The sequence below is a fragment of the Argiope bruennichi genome, chromosome 10 (assembly GCF_947563725.1).
Source record: "Argiope bruennichi chromosome 10, qqArgBrue1.1, whole genome shotgun sequence".
NCBI lineage: Eukaryota > Metazoa > Arthropoda > Arachnida > Araneae > Araneidae > Argiope > Argiope bruennichi.
This window is the reverse complement of record NC_079160.1, coordinates 21,667,060-21,686,940: the sequence shown is the minus strand read 5'-3', so window position 1 is coordinate 21,686,940 and position 19,881 is coordinate 21,667,060. Positions and strand designations below refer to the sequence as shown.

At 30.6% G+C, this 19,881-nt stretch overlaps 1 protein-coding gene across 2 annotated transcripts in view; it reads left to right on the top strand.

The window, feature by feature from the left end:
- Window positions 1–7,109: 7,109 nt before the first annotated feature.
- Window positions 7,110–19,881, top strand: part of LOC129988957 (achaete-scute complex protein T8-like) — a 58,037-nt gene continuing 45,265 nt past the window's right edge. Inside the window, exons 1-2 of one of the 2 annotated variants that reach the window (XM_056097251.1) lie at window positions 7,110–7,178; window positions 14,095–14,342. In XM_056097251.1, coding sequence (XP_055953226.1) covers window positions 7,142–7,178; window positions 14,095–14,342 — 285 coding nt within the window. In that variant the 5' untranslated portion in view covers window positions 7,110–7,141. Of the gene's footprint in view, window positions 7,179–7,238; window positions 7,379–14,094; window positions 14,343–19,881 lie in introns of those variants that run through there. The other variant, XM_056097252.1, reaches the window with a different exon arrangement.

Genomic DNA, 19,881 nt, shown 5'->3' with positions numbered 1-19,881 from the left:
CAAAAAATTCAATTTAAACTTTTTCTACATACAATTAATTATTTGAACATATATTGGAAGCTTCTTTTTCATTTCACTTCACTCTTTACTTTATGAATATTATCTAAGATAAAAAATTCTTGAACAATTGCATTTTGGCCACTGCATTACAAGGTTTATAGATTATTATAACTGCTAGTACAATTTTGTGCTACAATTTCCGACTAAAAATGATAAACTCTGCAAGTGTAATAAGAGAAAATCTCAAAAATCACACACACACAATAAATAAATCACACTAAATTGAAGAAATATCTTTTCGTGATTTTCGGAACTACTTACAGGAAACCGAGCATTCTCACGTTTAGCATTTTATATTTTAATAACCTTGTCAAATTACATTTTATTTTATTTATTTATTATAAAATCAGCTCAGTGGCAACTGACATATACCTAATTGAAAATCTGCCTCTGCATTGTCTCACATTGTTTTGCCCAGAACTCACAGTAGGTCATTATTTTTAACAGTAATGTGAGGATATATGCAGACTAGGCATCTATCTCATATTTTGATTTCAAAAAAATTCATATTTTTTAACTGCTAAGTGAGGCGTATATTACAAGCAGTGCTGAAAACATTTACCCGAATTTTGCTCATTTGATGTTGTACCTGAAAAGCGGCGCTAGTTGTATTTTTTTTAACATTGTTTATCAATTTTAGTCTTTAATTTTTCGACATTTTACAAACATAAGTCTTGGAATCCTTTAATAGACTTAGGTATATAAAAATGCATCCATTGCCGAGAAATACACTTTTGCTTTCCGCTCTGCGCCTTACTCTAAAAAGTGAAATCAATCAGATGCGGCGATCAAGGAAAATGAATCGGATTCGGTGCGGTGATTAAAAAGTCATTGTTGGCTTCAGAAAAATGCGCCTCGGGCCCGCATTGTTCCATCCCAATACCCATAGCCATCAATGCACATTAAAAAATCCAGAGATTCTGGACGGTGATTAGAGAGAGAGATGGGGTGAAAAATGTGTGGCTAATGTGTTGAGCAGGGCTTAGAAAAGAAATTTGGCGCGGTCTTGTCTCATTAGCGGCCATCAGCACTTGCTGGGAGCGTGAAGGTCAGCAGGTCGCATACTTAATGATGTCGATCATTAATTAATTGTGCTTACTGTATGATGTATGAACTCAGTGGGTGTCCGCTGACGTTCATGCAAACAGGGATTTTCAATTTTGGTCGTGAGCTGTTTTAATATTTCAACCACGTACAGGCAGCAGTAGTTAAAACGCCAACGTGTGAATTGAACTGTTGTTCGTTGCTGTTAATGGTTTTTAATCTTAATAAATGTCATGCATAATTTAAGTTTCCGGTACTGGCCTTGTGAAGCTTATTATTTCACTGTTTTCCATTCTAAATTTATTTATTTACTTTTTTGTACGCGAAATATATTGTACCATCGAAAAATTTGAACTCGAGATTTTGACGAATTTTCATATTTCACACCTTCATAAATCCGAAAAACACATTTTGGCATTATCTCTGCCCTGCCTGTTCATGAAACGACAACTCAAAAGCGTTTTGAACTAGATGGATGAAATGTGGTGTATGGACTTAGACTAAATGCATAGATTTCTGTCAAATTTTCAGCGAAATCCATTCACAGAAAATGTGTGTGCCTGGCTGTTCGAATACAGGTGAACTCGATATCAACAAAACGTAAAGAGCTAGGCAGACAAAATTTGGTACACAGTATTAACATGTAAGATATAGATTCTTTTCGAATTTTGAACCAAATCTGTCATAGGGTTGACTGTCAGTCGGTCTGTGCTTTCGTACGCATATAAACGCAACGACTTAAATCATTGAAATTCGATCTGCTATTTTGGGATTACAGCTGCAGTTTCGTGTCAAGGTATGGAGGATGACAGTGTCAATCGATTGGAAAAAAGACGTCCAAAATACACATTCTCAGAAAATGCCAAATTCACGCCAAAATTCTATATTTCGTGACTATCGTTCCCCAACGCCATGGAAGATATTCACGGTCTTCACTAAGTGCCACAATTTCTTGTGAGGGTTGGAAGATCAAAGTTTATTAGAAAATATTGGACAAAATTTGGGGAAGACTACTCCCAGAGATGTATATTTGTATTTGCAAAATGTTGTGTTTCTTTTATTGCGATATTTTTCTTGCGTTTTAAATGTTGTATTTTCAACGTACTGTACTTTAAAGTGATTCAGTACTTGAAGTTTAAAGTGATTCATAACTCATGAAAAATTATTCCATCCATTTTAATGGTGGTGTAGAATAAAATTTTTTGTGTGAACAGCCAAAACTGGCTGTCAACAATTCAGAATGGATAGTTTGTATCTTTTTCGGCTTGGTTATATCTGAGTCTTATTTTTAGTTTTCATTTATGAGAAATATCTTAAATGAAATTACATTTATTCCTTCTTTTTGGTCAAGGTAGTAAGGAGGAACTTTCTAGTCTGATATCTTGAGTACAAATTTTTCAAAAGTGGTACGAATATGGCGCTCATTAAATTATATTATTGTTGAGACGATCTTTTTTTATACGTATTTGAGTATAGAGAGTTTTATTATAAATTAGGTGTTGTTTTGGTCATTTCACTGCAAATTAGTACTAAGTAGTTAGTCTGCTGTCACCATTACACGTAATAAGATATCACGTACATATAATAGTAAATTAGTTTTCCTCATTTATAGGAGAAAATGTAATATGTCGTTAGTTGTAGGAATTTTTGAAAATAAGCTGAAAAGTCTAAAAGTAGTTTATTTGCACTTTTCGCACAATCTAGAATTAACTGGACAAAAAATTAATCTGATTTTAAACTATAATTAAATAAAAATGTAGTTATTAGTTAAATGGCCCATCTACTGTTACCCATTGAATTAATTAGAATGTTACCTAAACATAATCTTGAAGCCCTCTTCCTTTTTTTTTTTTTTTTTTTTTTCTTTTTGTACGAGACATCTTGGTTCGTTACTAGAAGAGCGGATTTTTAAAAATTAGCTAAACTATTGAATAATCTTTTATTAGAATAATATTGGTCTTAATATGAATCAAAATTGAAGAATATGACGGATAATTTGACTATCTTGTAAAAACAGGAACATCTAAAAATTTTAGCGACATAATTGACATATATATCTTTATATCTTGGTTTAGTCTGAAATAGCCCACTACTCAGGATATTATTCATTAAATTAAATATTGAAAACTGAGAATTATCCATTATGAGATCGAATTCTATGCTTTTCCATTATGTTATGCCTTATTGCAGAGAGTCCATTATAACAACTGGTTTCTCACGTCCAAGGGGTTAACTTTTCGCTTTTAAATAACGGATGAAATAAAATTCTAAGTATCCTCTTCAAACGAAAACTTTGACAAAGAAATAGGAAAGTAATTTCTTTCTCTTTTGATTTCAAGTTAATTACATAATCTGACCTGTTTTCATCATTAATATGCTTATCCTAATACATGGAATGCTAGGGGGGAGGATACGGGAGTTAGATTATTGGCAGGATAAATAGATATCTGGACAGATTAAGTGTGCGAGGGATAAAGAAGGAGCGGGAATAGATTATGAAACTTTTGTCACTGGCACCACAACGCAGAAGCGCCTGCGTCCTGGCTCGGGGATAGCGCGTCTTCCCCGTGAGCTGAGCGTCTCGGTTCGGGCATGACTGTTCTTCACCCTGTATCCTTTCTGTGAGGTGTATGAAAGACCCCCCCCCCCTGTAAAAAGGGGTTGTGCAAGCGAGTGTGTGAGTGTCATCTTCATCTGAGCTAGAAGTCAGACTTCTGCCCAAGGTGCTTTACCCTCAGAAGCTACTGCACAAACTCTGCTTAATTCCGGGCTTGTCTATGAGAAGTGCATAACGTAACAACGCAACGTAGAAGCAAAAACTGTTTGTGCAGCATTTATATAGCCTATTATCTTTATGAAAGGGCGATAAGAAATCTAACTATCAAGTACTCTGATTTCTCATTTATTTTATCAGTTGCTCCTGTTAATAGCTTGAAACTCCCAAGCTGCTTTCTAGTGGAATCATGATCCATAGTTTATGAACAGCTGCTCTACAACATAAAAAAATCTCCAATTTTCGATTAAGGCCTTCCTTTCATTTGCTAAAAAGAAAATTTTCTTCATAACCCTAAATCTTTATTAAAGAAAAGAATATGCACAGATGAAGAGCTAGCTTAATTAATTGTAAATCAAAATTTATTTAACAGGTAAATTCTCCTGTAAAAATTTAAAAATCTAATCAAGATAACTATCTAAATTATCTTTTTACTCGTATTGAAAATTCCGATAGAAACATTCACCACCCTCTTCTAATCCCATAGTTCCCAAATTCATGAACACGACCCCTCTCGGGGTCGGGACCCCACAGCTCAAGAAGCCATATTGTAAAACCCTTCGAGTCGAGGAAGCAGTCGAGAAGAGCCTGCTACCAGAAGAGGCGAGTTATTAAATTACTCGCGGATCGGCAGTCATAAATCAGACTCTGCTTAGAGCAGGCCGTCGACGAGCGGGTCGTCGGGGTTGCGGCCGATTAGGGGCGTAATGGCGACTCACCCCGGATCTCGTTTTTCCATTAGGGATTCGTGAGGCCCCATTACATCCCGCACGCATGTCCATCCACCAGCGCGCACACGGAATCGTATCGAGGAATGGATGCCTTTCCAGCATGGTTCGGAATTTTAATTATTTACCAACATTTCATCTGAACCCCCATCGAAAGAAGTTTTTAAACCAGGACGGTTATGTCAATCGAATGATTAGTTTTGTGCAACCTTGTAAAGATGTATTCATTTAAAATCTGGCTTTTATTCAAAAAATGATTTATTTTGGTACAATATAAATTATTTTCACAGTAATTGCGTCAATGCGAAATAGGGTTGACACATTTCATATTATTGATTTAGACTGACAAAGGTCAAGATAGCTAGACTTGCTCACTTTTTAATTCGAAGTTCGCAAATCTTTGTAATATAATTAGTTTAGTTTTATTAACGCCCCGTTTTAAACGTCCCACTATGGCTATTTTTGGGACGGATCTCGTAATTTTGAACCCCGGTCAGATGACGAGGACGACACCTGAGCTGGCTCGCAAAGAATCACATGATAGATTCAATAAAAATACGGCTATCTTACCAAGGGTCAATATTTCCTAATTACTATTCGAAAAGACCATGCAAGACATTCATGGTCTTACCCAAGCTCTACAATCTTATGTCTAATAACAATCGAAGTTTCTACCATCGTTATAACTCAGAAACTAATTAAAAATGTAATAGATATAATGAACATTGAAATTAATAAATAGTGTGAAATAGAAAAAACTTTTTCATTTTATCAAATTTCTAGAGGAAAGAGGAAAATTTTCACACACATTTATTTGCTCAGAAATTTTTGTTGAATAATTAGGCAATTTTAGGTACCTAACCTAAGCCTAAGATTTTTAATCTGTGAAAAATCTTATGTTTATTTGTTCTATAGGTTATATTTGCTCAGCACTTACCATTGGATAATTAGGCAATTTTAGGTATGAATAATTAGGTAATTTTAAAATAAAAGTCTTGTTTTTCAAGATACGAGTTATTTCCATGGTCATTATTTTATAGGTGACTTGGAAACGAGTATGGTAGAACTAAAAATACAAAGGAAGTGGAGGCTGATGTCAATCAGCTTATATCAAGAGATACCTGTTTGATTGAATGTAATATTAAAAACTTAATAAAACATATCGGAAAATTTGCTAACTCAGTGATCTGAAGAGGCTGCGACACTAGATGAAAAGTGAACCTAAGATGAAGTGAAAATTAAGTGGATATAGCAAGAAAAAGTTTGAATTGGATTTACGTATTTTAATGATAAACGTGACAAAAAAAAAAAAAAACTTTCACAAATACATCTTTAAAATATTAATTTAAATTTGTTACAGATTCACTTCTATTTAATGTTATTTTAAAATGTCGGATTCAATAACTCTATTAAATGAAAACAGTGCATAACACCACAGAACTGTAAAAAAGTTTTTATTGCTGTCTTTAAGGTAGAAAAATAAAAGAATAAAAAAAATTGAATTAAAAACGATGTGTAGTTTTTTTAGTTAATTTAAAACAGGAAAATGTTTGTATAAGCAGGGGATAAAAAAAAGAACAAATCGCCTATTTAAATAAGTGACAAATATTTTATCGTTCTTAATTAGTCTTTATCCTCATGATTTTGGTTTATAAACTAATTCTGTCTGAAATGTGAATAATTTTTAAGATTAAGTGTGCACGTTTTAGCTTGATGTTAATTGAAGTTACCTTTATCGATTCAAAGAGCCTTTTTACTGGGGGGGGGAGGAGAAGAATCTATGTCATCGGTTATCAAGGGACGCCATTTATTTCAATTTTCTAAACTTTACAAGAGGATGAAAAACTGAATTTCACGAATGTTTGATCTTTTCTTATATACCTTACTTGAAGATGCACTCTCAAGTAGATTTATAGAAGTAACAATTTATTTAAGAAAAACCAATTTTTTTCTGTAATCTAATTAGAGACATTTTCTATTTTTCCTGTGTACATAAAATAAGAATTTATGAATCATTATAGATATTCAAAGATTCCCCTTAATTTTTGCATCCGAAAAAGCTGTCTTCGGCTGACTTCATTTCTGTTAATAAGTTAAATATTGATAATCTTATGGACTTGTCTTGTAACACTCAATAAATAATACCGAACCAGATAATTAACATCTTACTTTAAATATAAATTGTGAAAATTCACTATTATTTTTGCAATAACCCTACATTTGTATTGTTTCGAGTGGCGCTGTTAGAGATGGCTCAACGGATCAGTGGCGCTCATTTCCAAACAAAGCCTTGGGCCTTGGTAGAATTCCTCCAGAGAAAACGAAATTGATACCGCCCCTTCACGCCTTGAAGGATCTCACTTAAAATTCATAACACAGACAAGTAAACATTCCTCGAGGGTTACCATGACGTCATCAAAGGGGGGAGAGGGTAGAACGTGTTAATTGGGGCGTCACGAGCTGCGAGCTCTATTGGTCAGTTGTGGCCACTTCCTGGTGGTGGTGGGCGGACCCAGACGCAGGGTTGTGGGGCCTCATGATCCCGTACCTGTCCAATCCCCCGCAGGACAGAGGTAAGTAAACAATCCTTTCTTTACTGGATTTTCACTTCACTACCTGTTGCATGTGCTCCGCGTGTTCTCCGAGGGATAGTTACCGCTAGAACGACGAGAGTTACTGTTCTGCTTGTTTGGTGCGATTCTTAATCACGTATGGAATAAAAGTAAACAGTTTACTTACAGAGCAGTGATTACATCGCGTTTTAGTGTTTTTGGTAAATCATCCTTTTTATATATAGAATATATATTTTTAAAAGTTATTAAGGAAAACATCGTAGGAAGTGAATTGCTGATAGGTCCGTGCTGTTAGGTTAGAAGCGATGAAATAGTTCGTGTTCGTTGATAAATAGTTTACAAAAATTTTGAAATCCTATGCATTAAAACCTCCTCAATATTTTTTCGAAAGAAAAAAAATATTAGGAAAAATGCTTTCTACATTTGAGAAAAATTAAATTTTTAAAATAAATTTATGTAATTTGTTTTTGTTGAAAAAGAGCAGCTATAAACTTTTTATAAGATTTATATTCTTAATAACTAGAATAATAATTACCACTATTTCATCAAATGAAAATCTTGCTTTTTAATTTTATCCGTATGCATTATTTGTATTGTCGACTTGCATCGATTATTATCTCACACGTATCAAATGATCACAATGTCCGAATATAAGTTTAAAAATAGAATTAAAATATAGAATTCTTATTTTAAGTAATTTAGTACGAATAACTTTTCTTGTTATGAATTGTTCATTATATTACGAATTAGTTTTATGATGAATTGCTTGTTATATTACGAATGGCTTTTATAAGTATTTCAAATTATAAGATGATAAATTTTATGTCCATTCAAATTATATCTTACTTTAGCTTAAATGCAGGTTTAAATTTTATAGTTTATATACCTACAATAATATAAGTCAGGAGATTGATTCATTAATTCTTAAATGTTAAGCTATAGAAGTTCAAAAATTGTTTCTTATTTTATTTTGTAATATGAGGGCAGCTTTTGGAACTCTTAGGTTAAATTTAATATCATATTACCTTTTCAAAAGCATTTTAGTTGCTTTTGTTATGCATCCTTTAATTTTTGTTAGGAATATACGGATATTTTCACATGCTGACTTTGTCTGTCCTTTGGCATTAATTTATATAATTGCTATATTATAAAAGATGATAAAAATATTTTTTTATTATTCTGAACAAATATGAGAGTTTATCTAAAATGAGCACGAAACGGTCGAACATTTCGCAACGTTTTTGTAACATTTTGAAAAATCTTGAGCTTTTTGTAAGCAAGACAAAGCAGTAAATTGTGATTCCGAATGGGAAAGAATCTATTGAAAAAGAAATTTCCAATTAATGCCGATATGAATCAAGATTCTTTCAACCAATTTAAAAACAAACAATTAAAATACGAATAATATATAAATGAAATGCTAATGAATAAATGTTAGTAAACATAACTAATGATATTTTTCATTGTTGTTTTCATCTTTTCATTGGATGTAATAAAAAAAAAGTTAAGTTTAACCAATTCGGCTCTTTTATCAATCGTTTAATATTGTCACAATTCTTAGGTCCCAAAGAGATCACATTAAGATACAGCTACTGTATACATAAAAATTTACTCTCTGATTAAAAAAGAATTTAAAATATTTGTAAATATGTATTAGTTAGACAGGAGTTTGTGAATTAGAATGAAACGATTTCAAATTTTACATGATATTTTAGAGCACTAATTTGTCTTGTAAATCAATGTCTATGCATAATATAATAAAATATCTTTTCTGATGATGCATTCGATGTTTCGTTTACCAACGAATGTGTGTGTCAGAAATAAAAACCTTAAAAAAAATTAGAAATCTTAAAATTTCTTAAGAGTAAATGAGTTGCCAAAATTCATTTTTCTGTATCATATGCCAATATCATCTTGTTCAATGTAAAAGCCGTGGTATCAGATAAATTTATAGACAATAAATAAAGAATGACAATGGAATCTGCAATCTGGTAATAACAAGTTCTTACCGATATCGGATAAGAGATTTTTTTTCCATATATATATAATATATGAATACATGTTTCTGTTCGTGCAAGTTCCCTTCTTTTCCTTTTCCGTAAAGCCATTAATAGAAAACGCAACTTGCAATGTCTTTTATGTTTTTTTTTTATCTATCTACCACAAATAAATATCAAAAACCATGCAGATTAATTAAAATTAAAACATATGCATACAGTTCAGGAAATCAATAGCGACTTTAAAATTTTCATACATATATTCACACACGAACGTAGAACATTTTATTGTATAATGACATATAATTTCAAATGTCAACCTATTCGCAAGACTGTCCCTAGAATTTTAAAAGTTCACTGAAAAGGCAGTGAAGTTCCATAACATCGTTTGTCGTCATCGATGAGCATTTTTTAATTAATGAAAAACTATAAATTTTGCTCGGCTCCCTTCTGCGTGTGTTCTTTGTCTTTGCATCCTCCGTCTCATCATCTTCTCCCTACTTCACGCCATCTTCTTTTTTTAAAAAAAATTTTATTTATTAGTTTACGTTCAATTATTTTGTAATCATCAAGAAAGAAATTTGCTGTAACCAAATTGTCTTATCCACTCACACCTGAATTACCGATTTAAATCAGTTTGACTCGGAACAGTTGTAGTCACACGATAAAGTACCGAATTTCATTGATTTAAGTCATTCGCTTTCTAGTTATTGCATTTACATGCGTGTGAAACTACAGATAAACAGACGGTCAACGCATTCCCAGATTTCATTCAAAATTTGATAAAAATATATCTTTAAATGCTACAACTGTGTATCACATTTTATCTACTCGCTTTTTGTGTTTTAGACTTATCAACTTCACTTATAATCGAACATACAGATAGACAGATTCCATGTGAATGGATTTCTTTCAAAATAAAGTAAAAATCTGCAAATTTGGTCTCAAGGCCTACAAATAGGACGAATTTCAAAACGCATTTCCTTTTATGGTGCATTTTTTTATATATATAATTTCAAAACTTAATACGCACAAATCGGGAACGAGGAATTTGCTCCAGAAAATTTCAGTTTTTTCATATTTATTTGGAAATTTATTTCTTAGTTAGGAACAGATTATGTCGTTACTTAAACATAGATTTAGTGAAGAAATAAAAGTTGAACGAGATAAACCATTTTGAAATTATTGGCAAATTGTGGAGGTATTTCATTTTGGCACAAGTATGTACTGTAATAATGCTTTTATATGTATAGTTCAATATGCTTGGCTTAGTTATATTTTTTAAAAATAACATGGCTGTTTTGGAACAGACTTAAACCTTTTGAGTCTTAGTCAGATGACGAGGAAGACAATTGATTCACCTCTCCTTTCCAAAGTGTCATACCGCTTCAGTGGTAGGCCTATGCTACGACTAACTTTCCTTGTAATCTAATCTTAAAGCTGAAATTATCTTTAAAAAAAAAACAACAAAAAAAAACAAACAAAAAAAAAACAGGCACCATAGATCGATTAAATAATTCAAATTTTATCTTAAAATTTATAATAGAATTTTCAATCAAGTTAAGTAATATTTTGTAAGCTAAGCAAGTTTGTAAGTTTTGTAAGTTTACAAGTTAAGTAATATTTAAGTAATACTGGAATATGCCAAACTTTGTTAGCAGAAGCATATAATTTTGGAATAAAGTTTACATAACATTTCTATTACATTTTCAATTGTACTACATTTCAATTCAATAAATTTCTATCATCTTACTGTTGTCCAAATTGCATGTTTTCTATCATTTTGCTGTTTTGTACCAAACTTTTAATGTTGTTCGCCTTGAATGCTTTCGATCAGAGTAATACGGGAAAATTATATTATTTTTTTAAAAAAAATATTCAAAAGTAAGCAATTACTTAAAATAGCAGCGGAAATGATACTCGAATTGAAAACAAAACCAAATTCGAAATGACATTAATTCAATTTATTTGAAAATAAGTTGCTTTACAGAGTGTTTCAAACCAGCCTGTACAAACTTTGTAAATGACTGAGTATTCAGTGAAGCATAGGAATGACATAGAGCTACAGAATCATAAACATTATCTTCGTGTTCAAAAGGATGTAAAAATGAGGATAAATAAGGCCACATATGATCGCAACAACAGTTTTATAAAAAAAAATATATGCATAAACATATTAGTGAAATGTCTAAAGCTCACAAAGGTATTTAAAACCACACCATTAGGTTTGTTACATATGCCTGATAGCATCAGATCATGGAATCATGAACGTTTTGAATTATTCTCAGCATAATTCAACGTGTTTAATATTGTAAGGTCCATTCGTAGAGTAGGTGTGCACCAAACTGTTTAACATACGACCCTTGAAGAAAAGAAAATCGCGGAAAGATACTATCCTGCTAAAAGTGAGCTTCTAAAAGTGGGATCTTGCTAAAAAGTAAAGCCCCTGGGGCTCAGGTAGCATCGTTGACAATGATTGGATCGGAAAGGTTAGAATTATTGATCGTTACACCATTTTTAACATGTCCCATTTTAATATTGATGAAAGTTGTAACTATGATGAGATGCCTATTTCTCTGAAAGCTATTATTGCAGTTATTGTCAGTTTTAGGAAAAGTTCTAGAAAAATTCTTTTATAAAAATTCCCGGCTATTCAAGGGTAAAATGTCGTCTTATTTTGCTAGCCGAATAACGAATACGTATTTATTGCCGGTAATTATGTAGCAAAAGTGAGAAATTGCGACGCCTTCAACTACGTAAAGACGAAATTTCTGACTCTGACTTATCTTTAAGCCCTTAACAGCACTTCTCGCCCTGGAAGTTTGTATACGCTTCAGAGATATAACTTTTAAAAACACCAAACTTTTTATATATAGAATAGAATAAAAAAAAACATCTAAATACTTCCCATTTTCATATAGATTGCCATTTCTTTAGTTCAATCTTATAATAATATATCTCATGCAATTGGAACTGGGGCTCTTTTAATCATTTTCCTAAGTGGCGACGTAACAAATATAAGTGGCGCGTGGATCATGTGAATCTTTAGTTATTTACAATAATCAGTCACGCAGTAAAAATAAAATTCTTTACTGCGTAAAGATGATATATCCATGATTGATAAAAGGTATTATACCAGGGTGATGGAATAATTTGTTCATCCCCTCGCTATATTTAGCTTTATAAAGCGATAATGTGCTTGCTGTATTTCTCTGCTTCAGTGGTATCTTCTTAACTAGACTGGAATGAACTCTCTAGAGCTGCCTTGACACTTGGTTATCCATTTTTTTTCTTATCTCGTCTGGCCATAATTAAAGATGGTGAAAAATTTCCAAAATGGCCGTTGTTTATATTTGAAAAAAATAAATTAATCTAACTAAATGAAACAAAAATTATCTACTATTTACCTTATCCAAGAAGTGTCAGTCCGTATCAATACAGTTAGCAGAAAAAAGCTGAGAATTCTCTTCTTGGAAACGTGTTTCCATAAATATAAAATTAATGCTTCAAGTGTTTAGTCAACGAGGTTAATCTGAGCAGCTCACTTGAAATAGTCCTATAGCTCCGGCACTTTTGACAAAATGCGTAAAATATGCTGAAGAAATATCTCAGAAATTTAATTTTTTCTCCTCTATTTTCTAATGAATTCTTGTTATAGATTTTACTTTATTATATCCCAAAATTTGGGTAAATTTATATATTGGAATTCCTCAATTTCAGTTGTTTTTGCGAATACTTTTTCTAAAGAAATATTTTCTTAATTCTCACATTTTGCTTCAGAATTCTCATGTGATGAATGCAAATCAGAAAATCAAAACAAGCTAAATGAATCGAACAATGACCAAATGTATTATAATTTTTTTTTTTTTTTGAAAAAGAAAAAAAAATAAGAGTTTTATTATTTCGACTTCAGAGGTAAATTGAATAATGCATATTATAAATTCAAATAACAAAATTATACTTAACAGAAAATATAATCTGAAGCAATTAAAATTTATAAAGATTTTAAAACTTTAACTAAAAAAATAATAGAAATATAAACAAGATAACTTTCCCATTTATAACTTTCTGCTGTTTAAAAAATCATTTTTTTTTCGAAACCTGTACTTAGTCTAACATTCTATAGACTGAACTTTCTAAGCTTGATCTAGACTTCTTTGAGAAGATCATATGGTCCGCCTGATACTTCACATAACATTTAATTTGATTAAAGTCTCTTAGTAGATGTTGCCAAAGGAATTTTTGGAGGAATATAAAATGAGATTAAAAATTGGATAAGAAATAAAAAGAACGATGTTAAAAATCAAAAATCAGTAATATAAGAAGAGAAAAGGAAGAAACAGAAATAATATGAAAGTCCCATAAATTAAATAAAAAATAAAACATGTATTTTAAAAAGTACTGTATTTTATTAAAAGAATGACTTTTATAACTTAAAGTTTGAAAAAAGCAATATAATATTTTATGAAAATTCTGAGCAAAACTTGATTTGCCATGACAACTATAATTCAAAGTCCATTTACAACTAATTTTAAAACTAAAAGCATTTTAATCACTGTTTAGACAAGAAATTCTTGTGAAAATCAAATGGGAAAAGAAGAAAAAAACCCTATGAACCGTTCGTTCTAAATTATATTCAAAGTTTAGGAAATGAGAAAAAAAGTAATCCTTGAGTTTTGAAGAAAATAAAACTATCTTTTTTTTTCTTCCCTTTTTTTTCTTTTTTTTTTCAGGATCACAATAATTTTATTATTATTTTTTTCAGCGTAAAATTAGAGCAAAATTTTTTGATGCCCATAAAAGTTGCAAACGTTTTTATTGCTTACACGATGTATTGCCAATTCCTACTATATTCGTGTTTAAACACTTTTTTGATCTGTGTTTAATTCATTTGATAATAAGTATAATTTTTCTTCCAGATGCAATCGGACGTTCATCCTTCCAGTTAACGGAAATGTTCTCTCACCAGGACTACGTTCCCCAGAACTCTCCCCCTTACTACCAGGAATCCAGCCCGCAGGCCTGGTGTCCGGAGCGCGCTGGCCACGGTCCGGTGGCTCGCCGCAACGAGCGGGAGAGAAAGCGAGTCCGACTGGTCAATATGGGATTCGCCAAGTTGCGGCAGTACATTCCCACGACGGGGAGACCGGGCAAGAGGCTCAGCAAGGTGAGAAAAGGATCTTTCTTAACAAATAAGTGGCTCAGACGTGAAAGAAGAGAGGGGGGGGGAGTGGTTAATAATGCCTCAGATGCAGTCTGGGAGAATGCTGCGAATATAAAAGTTATTGCTTTATTTATTTTTTTATTGAATTTGCCAAAAGAAATAGTATTTTTCTTAGATTAGGATGGCAAACTTTTCTATTCGTACGTATGTTAATATTAATCAAATTTCTCTCAACCCTATTCAGTTCGTTAAAGGGCACGGACTTTTTGAGATATATCTTCACAGGTTCAACTTATGTTCTCATGATTGTTGTTGCTGTGGAATCAAGAATTTTCCAAAACTACTACTTTTCTTTTATTTCACCTAACCCATGGACCTGCAGTCAAAATATTGCTCAGAATATAAGATTTGTGTCACGAATAATGAAGGTTATGAGCTTCTAAAAGAACCAAAGCATGGCAAGATTATTAGATGAGAATGATTTTAAATGCCATCATTAATCATTAAGACATTCATTGAGGAGTTTTTTCTGCATGTCTTTATCTGTTCAGCTCCCTTTCTTTTACTATTTTTCCTTCTTACCTTAAACCTGAAAAGCATTGCTTAACCGTAAACTTTAATGCATTCGGTTTCCTGGTAATTTATAACCTGGTGGTTTAATAGTATATATTTAAATCTGAATATGATTCGAGATGCGAAGAATGCTGTACATAATATGCCATTTATAATACTGTCATTAATCTTTATAAGAACCTTAAAAAAGGTAAAGTATTACATTAACTTCGGGTGAGTGAGGCTATTTTGCTTAAACCCTTAGTGCTGCAGGTATCAGTATACCGCGATATATATACTTTACAAACCACAAATATACTACTGCATATAGATTGTTGGGTTTTGAAATATCCCAGCGTTTTAATACAGTGTTAAAATTATTTTTTTGGTAAGAATTTTTGAATTTTTATCACTTTGAAAATACTAGCTAATTACTTACCAAAAAAGAGCACATGAAAATTTCTATTTTCAGCAACAAATCAGATTACCTACAAAGCTTTCTTACTTTACCAATATAAACTACTAATCTGTTTTTTTACACTATTTATTATATTTTTCTGTAAGATTTATAATATTTTTTAAATGCAAAAAAAAAGTTGAATTAGGTATGAATAGTTAATATCAAAAATAGTTATGAAATATTTTTAAAAAAATTGTTGGAATGAAATGAACTTTATTGAATTTTGCAAAAGCTATATTTGGACAAAAATATCCCAACCTAAAATTCTTTTGAAATTTAACAATATTCATTCATTTTTCATTCAGAAAATATGTGGTGTACAGAAAGATATGTGGTAATTTTTTTACTAAGCAAAATTAAACTTCGAAAGAGCATTATTAAAAAAAAAACAAAAAAACATATTATTTAAAATAGCATCAATAGAAAATGTTCAGTTAAAAAATTTTTTAGATAAAAAGGCATGAAACTAGTAATAAAAATTCATAATTTTTTGAATACTACTCAAAAAATGTGTTTACTTATTATAAATGTGTAATTTTGGCTGTGTGGAAAACTCTAATGTGCAGCTGGATTTGTTAAATGGTGTTTCGAGAAGAAAGAACAAAAATGTCCAGTTTCAATGAAAAATGTTGCTCAGAAGAATGTTCAAATTTTTCAGTTGCGACATTTTAGATATCTAGGAAGACCATACTATCGCAATTTTCAATGCACTTGACATGTTTTGTTGGATGCTTAGGTGTAGGATTATGTCGTAAAGGAAGGATTATATGGTGTAAAGGAATATTTTGGCTAAGAAGCTACAACTTAAGTCTAAAGCATGAAACAGTGAAAGCAATTACAGTCAGGTTTAAAAAAGTATCAAAAGGATAAAATTTCGCAATATTGTGCTATAAATGTGCTATAAGATAGTTACATTCCTATTTCTAATCAGTTTAAAAATCGGGATTATTTTAATATCATTACCGTTGAATTATTCTGTGTCTGGCCCAGCATTTTTAAGCCAGCTAAGCATTTAATATAAGTTGAAGGGAGAAATAGATATTAGAGATGTTTTTGGATAGTCAGTTTTTCACCCAATATTCTAAACTTTGCTAATTAGGGCTCAAAATTTGTTCACTTAAAAACAATCTATAGGAATATATTTTTATCTTTATTTCCTCGATTTTCGTAAGCTATTGAAAGTTAATAATAAGTGCGCACGAACTGTGGCCCAATAGCTAGTTCCTATTCCTTTTGGATATCATATACTTCCACAGGAAAAAGGATCTAAACTGAAAGAACTATACTTATTGTCTCAAATGTCATGAAATATAGTTCCAAAAATTGTAGTATCTAAATTTTTACTCAGTCCCATGATCTTATTAGGCACATTTAGTAAAATATCCCTGATACATTTACATTTAGAACAAAAATTGTTCTATACTTCTTCGATTAAAATTCTATACGTCATACCAGTTATAACTCAACTCAACAAGAAATAATTCAATTCTAATTTTTGTATTGCAGTTCGACGTAAATACACTTTCAAAATTTTAAGTAACTACCGGCAATTTAAGTGTTCTGTTATATTACTTCCGTAGAAATTATTGAACTTTTTTTTTACAGATTTGAGTCCATGACGGGGCGGGACAATTTTTTAATCTAGTTCAAATAAACTTTCAGCTTTATCATTTAAAATATTAAATACCGGCATCAATTTAATTACCGGTTCCGTTTTCACAGCGATTTCTACAATTTCGTAAATAATTGCCTGACTTCTGTTCTTTCCCGTTTCAAAGAATTCACAGATCCTGTCGCGGACGCCAATTTTAGCTCATCTCAAAATCCAGAAATTTAAAGACACCGTTTTCCAAATATTGTTTATGGAGATCTATATTAAAGCTATTCCATTTTAAATTATAAGTGAGAAAAAATGACGGAGGTTTCTTAGTACTTAACTATATTTCAAAGTGGCGAAATGAATTGGCAATGAAAATTGGCGATGCTTCTATAGTTCGGAAAATTCTTTTCACCTCTTTGGACCTATATTTCGTTCATTCCGACCAGATCTACTTATGAATGATTTTTTAACATTTTCATTTGCCCAAACTCATTTTCGATGATATGGAGTTATAACCAAAACTGCTTAATTTAAACTCTTTTTTTTTTTTTTTTTTTTTTTTTTTTTTTGCATTATTCGAATTAAAAAAAATCAGTGATTTTCAGCCCAAAGTAAACATATACCGAAAGTGCAAGCTGTTGCCAAATGACAACTAACAAATTCGGCTTCATTTTGCGTTCGCATAAGCGTTATATATATAATATATGCAGATTGTTAAAGATCTAGAAATTAGGTCTCAATTTAAGTGGGTTCACTGTATAAATCTCTAAATATTTTTTTAACTTAAAAATGTTAAGTATTGAACATTACTGCAAGAAGATATCTTAATCCTCAATAAATATGCTGTTTATTAAATAAATTAAAAATTTAAATTTAAATAAACAAAAAATGATATATGACCTTGCAATTCCAAATTTAATTTAACGCCAAATTTTAATTTTGACAGGCTGGAGAAAAAAATTTGAAAATACACTTTCGATTTTCTGGTACTTGTATATTAAACGCATGCTAGCAATTTATCTCCAAAGATCGCACTCTAAATTCAATAAATTCAATAAAAATTTTAGATTCCCGCCAAAGATCGATCTTTTGTTTCTCTTCAATGATATGCAGTTAATACATTAATATCGCTTTTCTCTTCTTTTCTACGAAGCACACAGATTTTATGTGTGTGATTCTGAAAATAAAAGTCTGAGCAGTCGTATCTTTCATATTTTGTGAAAGTCTATAATTTTATTCACGTGGTTGAAAGAAATAATACGTTTATTAAAGATTATGCGAGAACATTTTGAGGAGACCACTTTCACGAGTTAGAAATGTAGAAATCAATATTTTATTTAAGTTTATTTTAATAAAAATATTTTGATTCAGATCCGATACATTGAAAAAATGTTTTAGTTGGTATGATGCCAGCATATTACATTTCCTCCATATTGCTGCCAAATTTCAACGACGGCCCTTTTGAGTTCCATTAAACCTTATTGCTCTGTATATTATTCCCAGCCCATTATAATGTTTACTGATAATTCATTACCATATTGACTTTTTGTTTTATTAAGAATTTTGCAATAAAAATTGTAACGAATGAATCAAATGTACTGATAATGTACGCACGAACAAAAGATATCTAACTATAATTTGATTTTTTATTTTGTACTCCAAAACTTTTTGTTTATTATTCAATCAAATCTTTACCTTTCATTCTTATCATTTAATAATTATCTTTTACAATTTGATGGCAATGAAAATCCTGGAGAAGATTTTCTATATTTATAGTTTTTGTGAATGAATAAGAATTAGTTTAAGATGATATTCAAATATCCAATTTTTCGTTCTGTGTGCAAATTTAAACAAAATGATGATCTTTTCTGTGATTGCTATCATTAAAATGAGCCGTAGGTAGCACCCATAAGAATATTACTATTTAATGATATATTTATAGAAAAACAATCATAAAAACATCTCTCATCGTTATGAGCATGGTTAGTAATAAGCTTTCATCGTTATGATATTACTCTCAGAGCTTTCATACTTGATAAACTGTTACATTGATGTTAAAATTATTCTCTGAAATATAAATGCACAGCACAATATTAATATGAATGACTATGGTTTCAAAAATTTTGTTGTTATCTGCTGAACATTGAAATGAGAAGAGGTGACCATGCGCTTTTTCTCACAGTATTTAGTATCACATGATCTTATCCCAATAAATAAATAAATGGGCTTAATTTTTTATGTAATATCTGCTAATAATATTATATAAAAATTAATTATAATTATTATAATTACTGTTAATAATTGTGCTGTAATTTTTTTATCATGGTTTTAGTACATTATTAATTTACTTTAATATTTATTCTTTTCTTTTCTTCAATGCTTTTTTAGGATTGTTACTTATACTCTTCATATATTTTTTTTTTAAATGAGTGTTCCTTTGACAATATTATTTCTGTTCAATAATATATGAAGGTATATGATTATGATTAAAGATACTCTTTATAACAGAGTTTATTTAAACGAAATTGTTCGTACTTCGAATCTCAAGATAAAGAAACTATGTCTTAAAAAAAGAAAATATTCAAAAAAATATATCTATGATTGAATAGATTTTTAAAATTGCTTATTAATTGATGAAGACGATTATCATAAAATAAAATATTATTTTTGATTAAATTCAACTGTAAATTTTTAAATTCCATTAAAATGTTTATATCTAATTTTAAAAATTATAACTTCCTCTTTATTAATCTTTAAAAACGTTTAATGACTGTTAATGTTCAACTTAAAAAAATAATGAATAAAAATTACTCATTCTTTATATATCTATTAGCTATTGTTTTTGTAGTTTTTAAAAGTTTTGATATACTATTGTCACTGTACTTCGTAAGTTTCTATTAGATGATTTTAATTTAATTTCCCTGCCTATT